Source organism: Equus quagga, chromosome 2 (assembly GCF_021613505.1).
Source record: "Equus quagga isolate Etosha38 chromosome 2, UCLA_HA_Equagga_1.0, whole genome shotgun sequence".
In the NCBI taxonomy this organism is placed as follows: Eukaryota; Metazoa; Chordata; class Mammalia; order Perissodactyla; family Equidae; genus Equus; species Equus quagga.
In genome coordinates, this window is record NC_060268.1 from 126839881 (window position 1) to 126853215 (window position 13335).

General features: G+C 48.5%; 1 protein-coding gene across 1 annotated transcript; it reads left to right on the forward strand.

Annotated features, from left to right (window-relative positions):
* Positions 1-4975: 4975 nt before the first annotated feature.
* NPFFR1 (neuropeptide FF receptor 1) lies at positions 4976-13034 on the forward strand. The gene is made up of 4 exons (XM_046652813.1): positions 4976-5003; positions 5669-5983; positions 10195-10294; positions 12161-13034. Exons 1-4 carry the CDS (start codon positions 4976-4978, stop codon positions 13032-13034), a joined length of 1317 nt encoding a protein of 438 aa, XP_046508769.1.
* The last annotated feature ends 301 nt before the right edge of the window (positions 13035-13335 follow it).

A 13335-nucleotide genomic window follows, 5' to 3' on the forward strand; every position in this document is an offset into this window, starting at 1 on the left:
AAAAATAGAACTACCATACGATCCAGCCATCCCACTACTGGGTATTTATCCAAAGAGCTTGAAGTCAGCAATCCCAAAATTCCTATGCACCCCAATGTTTATTGCAGCACTGTTTACAATAGCCAAGATGTGGAAGCAACCTAAGTGTCCAGCAACAGACGAATGGATAAAGAAGATGTGGTACATATATACAATGGAATACTACTCAGCTGCAAAACAGAACAAAATCATTCCATTTGCAATAACATGGATGGACCTTGAGAGAATTATGTTAAGTGAAATAAGCCAGTTAGAGAAGGATAATCTCTGTATGACTCCACTCATATGAGGAATTTAAAATTATGGACTAAGAACAGTTTAGTGGATACCAGGGGAAAGGTGGGGTGGGGGTGGGCACAAAGGGTGAAGTGGTGCACCTACAACATGACTGACAAACATTAATGTACAACTGAAATTTCACAAGATTGTAACCTATCAATAACTCAATAAAAAAAAAAAAGAATTTTAGTGGTCTTTGTTTTAGGTGACTCATCTAGAGTGCGAGAGAGCTGGTTTGCCAGATTAACAAAATCTGGGTGGGCACAGTTTCCTATTCCATCCTGGTCCTTTTTACTGGAAGGAAAGGTCCTGTTCAGACCATTAATAAACATAGAGTTAAAAGCTCCCCGGGTGGAATCAAGATCTGAAGGAAGGGCAGAATTTTCTTAAAAACAATCTGGAGTCAACTGTGGGAGCCATGGATGGGTTCATGGGGTTTTGTGCACAAGCCTGAACTTTGTTCCAATCAGCAGGTGTGGGGAAGCCCCGGGAACTCCCGGATGAAGTCACCTGCGATTGCCTGAGCCTCACCACACAACGTCAGTGGGCTGGTCACCTGGTTGTAACTCTAGAGACCTTGCAGGATTTTCCCAACTAGCGGTTTTCATCCACTGCTGGGCCTGTCCTTCACCGGAAGCATATGAATGAGCTGATAGAAGTCAGAGAAACCGGGTTGATAAGTTTGAATGACTCTTGTTAAATTCCTCAGCAAATCTGTGAAGATCTTTGATTATTTTGGGAAAATCTTTGGCTATGGCTCACAGTTCAGCTTTGGTCCAGGGAATATAAGAAATTAAAGGCTTATGGACTGGTGGTTAGGAGAGGGGAAGGGGGAGGGAGGAGGTTGAAAGGCAGGTTAGGCACATGTGTGTGGGGATGGGTTGTGATTAGCCTTCGGGTGGTGAACATGATGTAGTCTACACAGAAAACAAAATATATAACAGTGTACACCTGAAATTTATATGTTATAAACCATTGTTACGGCAATTAAAAAAAAGAATAAAAAATCAAAAAAAAAGAAAGGTTTAGTTTTTGATCCCCAGAAGGCTTAATTTTAAAGGGACAGGTTCTGATAGGTTCAGACGCAGAGCAAGTCGGCAAAGGTTTGGGGAAGAGGGGCATGGGTGAGAGTGAGGGTGCAGGGAGAGGTAGGCCTTACAGGAGCGGAAGAGGAAGCCTGCGCAGAGGCGGGGCCTGAGTGCCAGGCGCCGGGGCAGAGGACCAGGAGGCTTCCGAAACCACTTTAATTGTTCCCCTCAGTTAATCTTTAAATTTTATTTTTTTAAAGAGGCAATTTTAGACTCCTGGTGACGTTTGGAAGCCTTAGCATGCCAATCAAAACAGGCGTTCCATTCCGTTTGGAAATTACAGAGCTAGTGCTGTCCAATTCAGTTTTAAGAAAAGGAAGTTTGGGCAGTTCAAAAGTTCCCCATAATGGCCATCGGTATCCTAAATTACTTTTAAATAAATTGGTCCATTTAAATTAGAAATGTACATGAGGAATGACAGCAGTTTTTAAACATCAAATCATCCGGGGTCTCTGTCGGGGGCACCCTCAAAATAGTTAGATAACTAGGATCTCATTTCTTAGGGGTTTTTCTCTAGAGCAAAGGAATAATTCTCAAACAGCTTAAACAGCTCTAACAGCTTAAACAGCTTGAGCAGCTCAAGCAGCCTGCAGGCTTACTCCCAGCCTGTCCCAGTGGAACATGCCGAGTTCATGAAGGTGGACTGAGGGTTGGATCAACACGGTTCCAAAGAACCAGTTCCCAAGGGAATTGGACCGAAGGTTGATCAATACAGTTCCAAGGGACAGTCCGCTCCCAAGAGAGTCAGGCCAAAGTCTTGATGGCACAGTTCCAATCAACAGTCCAAAAGTCGGACCCAAGGCTAACCAGTTTCAGTGGAAACAGTCCAGTTCCAAAAGAAATTGGACCGAAGATTAGTGCAGTTCGAAGGAACAGCCTGAATCAAAGAGTCAGGACGAAGTGCCACGCGAGTGAGTACTCACGGACAAACAAGGCTTTAACCAGAAAAAGAGGAAGACTTTTTTTTTTTTTTTCCGGAGGAAGTTTTGCCATAAACTAACATCTGTTGCCAATCTTCCTCTTTTTGCTTGAGGAAGATTGTCCCTGAGCTAACATCTGTGCCAGTCTTCCTCTGTTTTGTATATGGGTCACCGCCACAGCATGGCCACTAACAGACAAGTGGTTTAGGTCCACACCCAGGAACTGAATCCACGCCACTGAAGTGAAGCGTGCCGAACTGAACCACTAGGCCACAGGGCTGGGCTCAGGATGAAGTCTGAAAGTAGATCTCGAGTACCTGGAGAGCCTCCGACACAAAGAGGGCAGAAGCTCAGATCCAGGAGGAAGACTCACCCTCCAACTCCAGGGTCAGTGAGAAAAGCAGCCAGCTCAGTGGGCTCTGTTGTGGGTACCACACCTGTTTGCTCACCAGTCTTGGAGTCATTGGGGGTCTTTTCTGGATCCCCCATGAGAAATTGACCATCAAATAGACAGCGATCAAAATATTGACCTTAATCAAATAGACAGCCAGTTATTTCTCCAGAAAAAATGGGTTTACCAAATTTTTGGATCACCAAAATATTGCAGTTCGGGGTCTGCAGGCATGGCAAGCCACATCCACTTCCCCAGGAGCAAAAAGAGGAAAAACTCTTTTAAAGAGAGGAAGAGGAAGTGGGAGGACTATTGTAGACAGAATCGTTGGAGGAGACTGAGAATTCCAAGTGCAGTGGCTTTTCAGTGGCTGAGTCGTGACAGTCTCTCATTGGCCGAGCTGTTGCTGGGCAAGAAGAGGAAGTCTTTCTTCTTCCTCTTGGGCTCTGAAATCATTGCAGGGTGTCAGAGCTCCCTTTTGTGGCCTCCTGAATCCATTTTAATGAGGTTTCTGTTTATTGGTTTCCACAAGCCAAACTCAATGTGGAGGTGGTGGTAGATTTTACAATGACGGACCTGCACGAATCGTGATTCCCTGGGTCCACCACTCTTCTGCAGTGTAACGTTGCCACTCCTCCCGTGAAGAGGAGGAGACTGTTTCTACTCTGGCTTGAATCTGGGCCGACTTTGTGACTTGCCTTGGCCAACAGAATGTGGCAGAAGTGATGATGCGAAAATTCTGCAGCCGAGATCTTAAGAAGCCTGTAGCTTCTTCTCTTGTTGTCTTGGCCTCCTGAGACCAATAAGCTGTGCAGAAGCCCAGTCTATTCTCCTGGAGGAGGAGAGGTGTTGAGAGAACTAACACAGGGCAGCACTAACCACCAGCCATGTGAGGGAGGTCGTATTGAACCTTCCAGTCCCAGTCGAGCCATCAGATGACCACAGCTGCATGAGTGATCCAAAGAGAGACCTGCAGAAGGGCCACCCAGACTGCCAAGCCACAGTGCCACACCACTAAATTTTGGGGTAGTTTGCAGCATAATAATAGATAATAGAAACAGAAATCTTATTTGGATCGTCACTCAAACAAACCAATTATTTAAAAAATTATGTAACAATCAGGGAATTTTGAATGCTAGTTGCTGGATACTTGATAGTATTATTACATAATTGTTAATTTTGTTATGATAATGATACTATGGTTATGGGGTTTGATTTTTTTTTAGAGATACAAACTGAACTATTTATGCATGAAAGGAAGTGATGTAATATTCATTTCAAAATAATCCAAAGAGAGGTGGGGGAATGGGTGAGACATGGTTAGCCTTGAGCTGATAATTGTTGAAAGTGGATGATAGACATGTGGGAGTTCTCTCTTGTAATAGTTCATTAAACTATATACTCTTGTATATGTTCACTAAAACATTCTCTCTTCTACGTTTGACATTCTCTGTATTAAAATAAAGACGTTTGGATAAATTGGGTGCTCCTAGGGGGCCTAAGAAGGGGAGTGTCATGTCCTCCTCTTGCTGCATGCCAGAAGCTTCCAGCTTCTCCACCTCCACAAGCAGGCCCTCCACCCCACCCGAGTGCCCCTGCTGCACCTGCTGGTCCCTGCCGTCCCTGTAGCGCCAGCTTATTAGCCCTTGCTCCCCCCAGGGTCTCCCTAGCCTCCAGGTCCCAAGCCTCCGACAGGCCTCCAGGCCAGTGGCTGAGCTTGGGATGCAACAGAAAACTCCCCAAAGACTGTTCATCCCCTGGAACAGGCCACAGTTGGTCCCACAGGAAGGCGAGAGGAGCGTTTACAAGACAACACTGTGAGTCACCACACCTAATGACTTCCCAGAGGAGCTGTGGTGGGACACTTCCAAACGAGGCTGGAGAAACACACAATAAAGCCCCGGACTGATTCAGAGACACACAGAGCAGGGCCAACTCTGCCTCATACTCCTCTGCTACCTTGAGCCAGTCACGGAACCCCTCTGATCCCAGTTCTCGGTTTTTGAATGGGGCTAATACTTAGCTGGGAGGGTTAGATAAAATAATAGGTATGGAAGTGCTTTGTGAAATGCTGTCCAAATGAAGCAGCTGATCACCACCTGCGGGGAGGTGAAGGATGGGTGCTAGCCTTGCCTTGGAATGGCTTTCTGGTGACTTGAATGTATGCCTTTGCTCCTTAGCCCTGGGTCACAATCCCCTTTCAGTCTTCCTTCCTCTACTGCCTTCTTGCTTTTCCCAACTAAAGTTCTGTGGAGATGATGAGGAGCGACATCAAAGATTTTAAGGGTGTAATAGTCAGGGTCCCAGAAGAAAATGAGTGGTGCATTCAGAAAGGGTTTAACTGCAAAGAGTTAGTGGAGGGACTTTACAGGGGAGTTGGGGGTGGGGTAAGAGAACCAGCAAGGGATGGTGAAGAACCCAGGGACTGCAGAGAGGAAACAGTGTCAATGTGGCCCAAAGCTAGAGCCACAGAAGAGGAGTCACCTGACGGGAGCTGCGCCCATAAAGACAGCCCTACAGGCAGAACTGGCCAGGCAGGGAGAGAGTCTGGAGCTGAATACCCTGACCTCTCTTTCCTCCAGTCCTTCAGTCTCCTTCAGTGCCTCCCATTGGCTGAGCCCTGTCAAAAACTGGAGGGCAAGGGAACCTAGGTGAGGTAGTCCTTGGAGGTCAGCCTCTGGGGCAGAGAGGGGATTGTGTGCAAATGGATAATAGCTGACACTGGGGAACGAGTTGTGGACAGGACCAGGTGGGAGGTGTGAAATCAGGGTTTGAGTGGTTGTGGGTTGCAAGTCATGGATCAGTGCATCCAGTTGCGACTGGAGTAGAGCACAAGGTCTGGGTACTAGGGCAGGGCAGGGTGTGGAGCACAGAAGGGTCTCACCAGTAGTGAGAAGTCAGTCATCTCTTCTTTGCCCAGGATCCTGACCCATATGCTCCTTTGCTCCTAGGGAAGCAAGCCCAGCCTCCCAACAGCCGCTGGCTCCCAAGCCAGAATGGGAGTAACGCCGAGGCGACCCCGGCGGCAAACCTCACCTTCTCCTCCTACTACCAGCACTCCTCACCAGTGGCGGCCATGTTCATTGTGGCCTACGTGCTCATCTTCCTCCTCTGCATGGTGGGCAATGCTCTGGTCTGCTTCATCGTGCTCAAGAACCGGCACATGCGCACCGTCACCAACATGTTTATCCTCAACCTGGCCGTCAGTGACCTGCTGGTGGGCATCTTCTGCATGCCCACCACCCTTGTGGACAACCTCATCACTGGTGAGTGAAGGCAGTGGAGGCAGTAGGAGTACCCCTCACCCCTGAAAGCGTTGTTGCCCTGTCTCTTGGCCAAGATGCTATGGTCTCAAACTCTCAAGACGGTCTTGTGGCTGAGTAATTAGACCAGAAATAATAGAAACAATAAATTAATTATTTTCTTTGTGCTAGGCATTGTGTGATGTACTCTGCCTGCATTATCTTAATTAATCCTCACAACAATCCAATAAAGTATGTGTTATTATCATCCCCACTTAATGGATGAGGAAATTGTGGCTCAGAGTGGTTAAGGGACCGTTCTGTAGTCACACAGCTAACCGTCAAGTCCCACATTCTCACATGCCTATTTCTTACCACTACACCATTCAGCCTCACTCTCACAGGTAGCTCCCGTGTGCAGAACTAGAGCCAGTGGGAAGAAATGGTAGGGAGACAGGTTTCCTCTGAATGAGGACCTAAAAATCCACTTATTTGAGCTATTCTCCAACAAAAGAGAGTCTTGTCTTTCAGGCAGCGAGCTACCTGTCACTGAGTGTCTAAGCAGGGACTAGCTGGCCATTTAGCAGGGATTTGGTAGAAGGGACAGAGCTAGGAAATACATGCATGCTAACACACACACTTAAAATACACACCTTTATTTCTTTATCTCTCCCTCTGTACGTACAAATCACAATACCTCTGCTTCCAGTCCAACATCACAGGATTCATTTTAACTTCCCTCTTTTCCTCATTTGTAGCTTCTTTCTCTGACAGTGAGAAATCTAGCTCTATTTATCCACAACATATTTACTTATTTGTTCAGTCTTAGTATACACATAAGGTAGTTTTAGTATTGCTAACCCATACCTCTGTGAGAGACAAATTTCTTTTTTTTTGTTTTTGTTTGTTTTTGAGGAAGATTAGCCCTGAGCTAACATCTGCTGCCAATCTTCCTCGTTTTGCTGAGAAAGACCGGCCCTGAGCTAACATCCATGCCCATCTTCCTCTACTTTATACGTGGGACACCTACCACAGCATGGCTTGCCAGGCAGTGCCATGTCCGCACCCGGGATCCGAACCGGCGAACCCCGGGCCACCAACACGGAACATGTGAACTTAACCACTGTGCTACCGGGCTGGCCCCAGAAGCAAATTTCTTAATGAGAGTACAGTATCTGTGTCCAGTTCTTAAATAGAGAGTCCGTATGCTGTTTTCCCAAGTGACTTAGGTTAGTTTCTTGTTTCCCCATGCCCCTTCACTGGGGTTATTATTCACTTGTAATACATTTAGGTTTATTTGTTATTGTTTGTCTTCCACTTTGGGTTTCCTTATGCCCTGATAAATTAATTTCTTTCTTTTTTGAGTATGTGAAACACTGCCATGGTTTTAAAGAGTCAGAGTCATAACAAAAGATACACTCAGAGAAGTGTCACTCCTCTGTCATAGCGATTCCCCCTGCCCTCCATTATTTCACCCCATTCCTACGCTTCCCTCTACAGTCAGCCAGTCTCATTATTTTCGGATTTATCCTTCTTGTGCTTCCTTTACCCAAGTGGATAAGTGTATATTTTCCTATATCCCCTTCTTTCTTACATGAAGGGTAATATACTATAGACACTCTTTGTACTTTGCTTTTTGCGCTTAGTGATATATCCTGGAAATCACTCCATATCAGTCATAGAGGGCTTCATTCTTTTCTACAGCTGTATAATACTCCATTGTGTACATGTGCTGTAGTTTATTCAACCACTCGTGTATATGGGAATGTAGGTTGTTTAGATATTTTGCAATTACAAACAATGCTACCATGAATAGCTTGTGCATATGTATTTGCATATTGGAGGTATACCTCCAGGGTGGATCACCAGAGTGAGATTGCCCAATCAAGAGCTACGTGCACGAAGTAGGCATCGCCTGGCTCCCCTCCATGGAGCTGTATCAGTTTGCATTCCCACCGGCAATTCGAGCTCCCCTGTCTCCATGGCCTTGCTGTGGGCTTTTGCATTTTGCTAATTATGAGTGAGATTCGAACTGTTTTCATATGTTTAAGGACAATTTTTAAATCTTTCATGTGAATTGTGAAACTTTTTCACATTTTTCCATAAGGTTTTTAGTCCTCTGTCCCTCAATTTTTAAGGGTTCTTTACATATTAAGAGTAATACCACTTTGTGGCATATGTTGCAAATATTTTCTCCCAGTTTGCCAATTCTCTTTTGACTTTATTTACAGAAATTTTTGCTATAAAATTAAAAATTTTGATGATGTAGTCAAATTTATCAATCTTTTCTTTTATTGCCTCTGGATTTTAAAACATAATTAGAAAGCCTTTCTCTACACATAGATTAAAGAAGAATTCGCCTATGGGTTTTTTCCCTAGTACTTGTACAGTTTAATATTCTGCAGTTATACCCCTAATCCACTTGGGAATTATTCTTGAGTATGGAGTGAGATATGGATCTAGTTTGATCTTTTTCCGAATGGCTACCCAGTTGACCCAGCACCATTTATTAAAATGTCAATCTTTGCACATGCTTTCAGATGCCCTCTTTATCACATACTGAACTTCTACTCTACTTGAGTCTGTTGCCGGGCTTTCTCTCCTATTCTGCTGGCCTGCTTGCTGGTCTATTCATGCACCAACACCACACTGTTTTAATTATAGACGTTTAATAGTATTTTCTAATGTCTGGTAGGGGCTGGTTCCCCTTGTCATTTTTCTTTGTCAAGATTTTCCTGGTTATTTTTGTGGATGTATTGTTAACTTAATTGAGTGGTTTTGTGTTACAGATCTCATTCTATTTCTTACTTTATTCGCTAAGCCTTCTATTGGCGTTGCCATGGGTGCATCTAACCTCTTGCTTCCAACTGCTGCCTGGTAGGCCACGGTGTGTGTCTACCACATCTTCCCTCTGACCTCCCAGGGATGGGCCCCCAGGTGGCCTCTACCTAGTGGTGTACTGGAGCCAGCTTGTCTGTGTTCAGTGACATCATGTTGATAGTATGAACTTTGCTATGTAGGGAGATTTTACACCACAGGAATTGGCAAATGCTGCAAACCAGAACCTTTTGTTTTCTTTTTTGAGAGTTGATTTACCAGCACACCACTGCCTCCGAGTCTCCATCACTATAAAAAACATTGCTGCGAACATGTTTACGGACAACGGGGAATGTCTGCAGGATAGGAACTCAGGAGAGGAATTGCTGGGCCAGGGAGTTTGCACATACCCAGTTTTCCAACAGAGAACCAACCTGCTCTCTACAGCGATGCTGACTCTCCACGACATTTAAACTCCCAGCACCCGGACCAAACTCTCACTGCTAATCCGTAGCAGGCAAAGAGACTGTAAATTAATTAATCTCCCCCTCAGTTTTCTCATCTGTAAAAAGGAGACGATAATAATAGGGTTGTTGTGAGGGTTGACTGAGACAGCGTCTGGTACTCAGTCCACGTGCAGGCAGCACGTCAACTCAGGAAAGACAGCTGGTGAAAAGAGGGCCCCAGCCTTGGGAGAGGACTCTTGTCTCTGGGCACAGTAGACAAGAATAAGGTGGGGTACCAGGCAGAGGGGGCAGAGACGCCAGGCAGTTACCAACACACGGCCTCAGGAACCAGGATGTGGATCTGGTCACCAAACCTGAGGGCAGGTGGGGCCCAGGTCTCCTGACAGAGCAGAAGCCTGGGGATCAGAGTGAGGATATTGGTAAGAGAAGATGAAGCTGCTTCTCTCACCCCGAACCTGGGAGTCAGGATTGATTTGTCCTCGTGGTTCTCACCTTTGGCTACCACTCCAATCCTCTGGGTAGATTTTTAAAATACTGATGTCTCGGTCCCACCCCCAGAGATTCTGATTGTAAATGGTCCAGTCTGGGCCTGGATGCTCATTCTTTCAAAGTTCTCAGTCAATTCTAGAGAGGAGCCAGTGTTGAGAACCACTGGCCTAGAACCCAGGGCAGGGCCATGGGAGCAGAAAGCCAGGCAGGCCTGGGTGGATCCAAAGCTCATGGAGAGAAATCGCTGGTCAATATAAAAATTGTCTCTCTAATAGAACTGTCCACAGTGGTATGGGCTGGTCAGTTCCTTATTCCTAGAAGTGTGTAAGCCGAGACGTATGACTAACTGGCAGTACAGAAGAAAGATCCAAGCCACAGAGGGGACGGGCTTAGATGGTCCGAGGCCCCTGGCTCTTTGTGAGTAAGACTTCTCTTACTCTATGGTGGCCTCTGTCATTGCAGGGTGGCCCTTCGACAACGCCACGTGCAAGATGAGCGGCTTGGTGCAGGGCATGTCCGTGTCGGCTTCTGTTTTCACACTGGTGGCCATTGCTGTGGAAAGGTGAGAGGCTTCCCGACTAGGTTATCGCAGGCCAACTGGGGGCCCAGCCTGGAGAAGAGCCACTGCCTTCAATGCTGGGCTGGCTGGAAGGCCGAGGCTGCTCAGCAGTGGGTGGGGCTGGATTCTGAGCCGTACAGGGAAGGATTGTGGGTCTGGCTGCCCTCTAGACTTGGAAGACCTGCAGAGGACACCATCACCTCCTTCCAGAAAGCCCAGAGACAGCTTCTAAGGAGATTTAATAGGGATTCCAGGGGACAGGGCCCATGGGCAGTGAAGGGCTGCAATGGGTTGAGGGCAGGGCTAAATTTATAAGTTATAGGTATGTGAGTTATTTTTTACTAGACAAAGGAAAAATCATTTAAAAAGTCATTAAAATGGTATCAGTGCAGGTGGCATCTGGTTATCGGGTGGTCCTCCACTTTGGATACAAATCAGGTCAGATCAGGTCAGGACGTCCTATGCTTCCCAGAGGACATTGTAGATCGGTATGTAGGCTGGGACGCCTCGGGCTTTTCTCCCTGGGGCAGCCTGGATCCTCATCATTTATTTCCTGAGCAGCAGAAATCCTGCCATCCATGAGTCTGAGCCAGGCGAGCCAGCTTCGGCTTCACAGTGGCCTCAGCACAGCTGGGGAGGAGGGGTGTGTCCCTGCCCCTCCACTCCACCTCCACAGCCTTGCAGCTGCTTCCTGGCCATCCAGGCCCTCCTGACCCGCCATCGCCACCCTGTCTCCAGCTACTCCTGGTCTTTCAGCTCCAGATTCCATCAGATTCTCTGATAAGCATGAGTCTGCAAATGTGATGGAGCCGGGGCCAAGGAGGCTTTGCAAGCAATGAAAGACAGACCCGACTGCAAATGGTCTTTCTCCCCCTCCTCCCTCCAGGGAGCCCTTTCACTAAGTCACTTCACACTCTGAGCCTAAGTTGTCTCATCTGTAAAACGGTAAATACCCTGCAGGGTGGCTGGAAGGCTTCAGTGAGCTTCTGATTGTAGAGCTGATGCACACTATCTGGCACAGTGTCCAAATGTCAGCTCTTAATATTATTTTATTTCTTCCTTACACGCAAAATGGATGGAGGAGAATCCTGGGACACACCAGGAAGGCTTTCTGGAGGAGATGGGAACTTGAAGAATACTGCAAACACCACTGGGAGGGGTTGCATACCGCACATATCATTCAACAATGGTAACAAATGAAGATGAGTGAAGCAGAGGGACTTGCCCCAACTACCCAGCTAGTTAGTGGCCTTGCAGAGACAGGAACCCAGTTCCACCACCCCAACCGCCTACTTCATTGGGTCACAAAAGACTGGGTTTGGTAAGGGCAGAGGTGGAACTAGGATGAGGATACTAGATTCTGGAAAGGGCGGAGCTAAGAAGTGCCCATATTGAGAAGAGGACAAGGAGTTGGGTGTGCCTGTTACATAGATAGGCTCCACATCTGAACCTCCAAGGTTTTCTGGAGAATCCATAAACAGCTAAACATTGTTTTCTTTGGTACATTTACCTAATCAGCCTACTCGAGGACAGAATGTGCAGACTGATCGCTTTGCTAGCTACAAGTTTACCCCCCAAGGTGCACAGACAGGTTCATTGTTTCCCGCCTGCAGTTCCCTCCTCCCCTCTTCTCTTGTACATCCTGTTTTTGCCTTTGTTCCTTGGCAGCTGACTCCCTCCCAGGTGAGAAACCAATTTGCTTGCAAACTAACCTAATTAACGTCTGATCTGTTTTTTGACGCTGCCTGAGGTGCGATGATGACTGTCAAGCGCCCACACCCCGCCAGCCCTCAGCCAGGCTTGGCTCTCACTTGGGGACGACTGGGACCCCCCCAGACCTCCCCGCCTCTCTTTCATCCCTCGCCGCAGGTTCCGCTGCATCGTGCACCCTTTCCGCGAGAAGCTGACCCTGCGGGAGGCGCTGGTCACCATCGCGGTCATCTGGGCCCTGGCCCTGCTCATCATGTGCCCCTCGGCCGTCACGCTGACCGTCACGCGCGAGGAGCACCACTTCATGGTGGACGCCCGCAACCGCTCCTACCCGCTCTACTCGTGCTGGGAGGCCTGGCCCGAGAAGGGCATGCGCAAGGTCTACACCACCGTGCTTTTCTCGCACATCTACCTGGCGCCGCTCGCGCTCATCGTGGTCATGTACGCCCGCATCGCCCGCAAGCTCTTCCAGGCCTCGGGCCCGGGCCGGGCGGGCGGGGCGGCGGCGGAGGGCGCGCGCGGAGCCCGGCGCAGGGCGCGCGTGGTGCACATGCTGGTCATGGTGGCGCTGTTCTTCACGCTGTCCTGGCTGCCGCTCTGGGCGCTGCTGCTGCTCATCGACTACGGGCACCTCAGCGAGCCGCAGCTGCATCTGGTCACCGTCTACGCCTTCCCCTTCGCGCACTGGCTGGCCTTCTTCAACAGCAGCGCCAACCCCATCATCTACGGCTACTTCAACGAGAACTTCCGCCGCGGTTTCCAGGCCGCCTTCCGCGCGCAGCTCTGCCCGCCGCCCTGGGGGAGCCATAGGGCGGCCTACTCGGAGCGGCGGGGCCGGCTCGTGCGCACACGGGTCTTCGTGGAGGTGCCGCCCAGCGACTCGGGCCTGCCCTCTGAGTCGGGGCCGAGCAGTGGGGCCCCCAGGCCTGGCCGCCTCCCGCTGCGCAATGGCCGGGTGGCCCACCATGGCATGGCCGGGGAGGATCCCAGCTGCTCCCATCTGCCCCTCACCGTCCCTGCCTGGGACATTTGAGTGGTACACGGAGGACAGGCCCTGAACCTGAGGGTGCCGACTGGACATGTGATTCCTGGACCTGAAAGCAGCCCAGTGTGGTTTTGAAGAGAGTACCATAGTGCCTGTTTCTCGAATACAAGGCAGTGGGCCGCTGCTAGTGATCTCTGCTACCTTCCCCCTCAGATAGAGGCCAAGGAGGGCAAGGGAAGAGGAGCTAAGTTTCCCCAAAACCCTTCTGTGTGGTGGGCGCCACAACCGTCATCTCGTGAATCCTCACAATGCTTTGGGAATAGGCTTTTTTATCCCCCTTCTACAGATG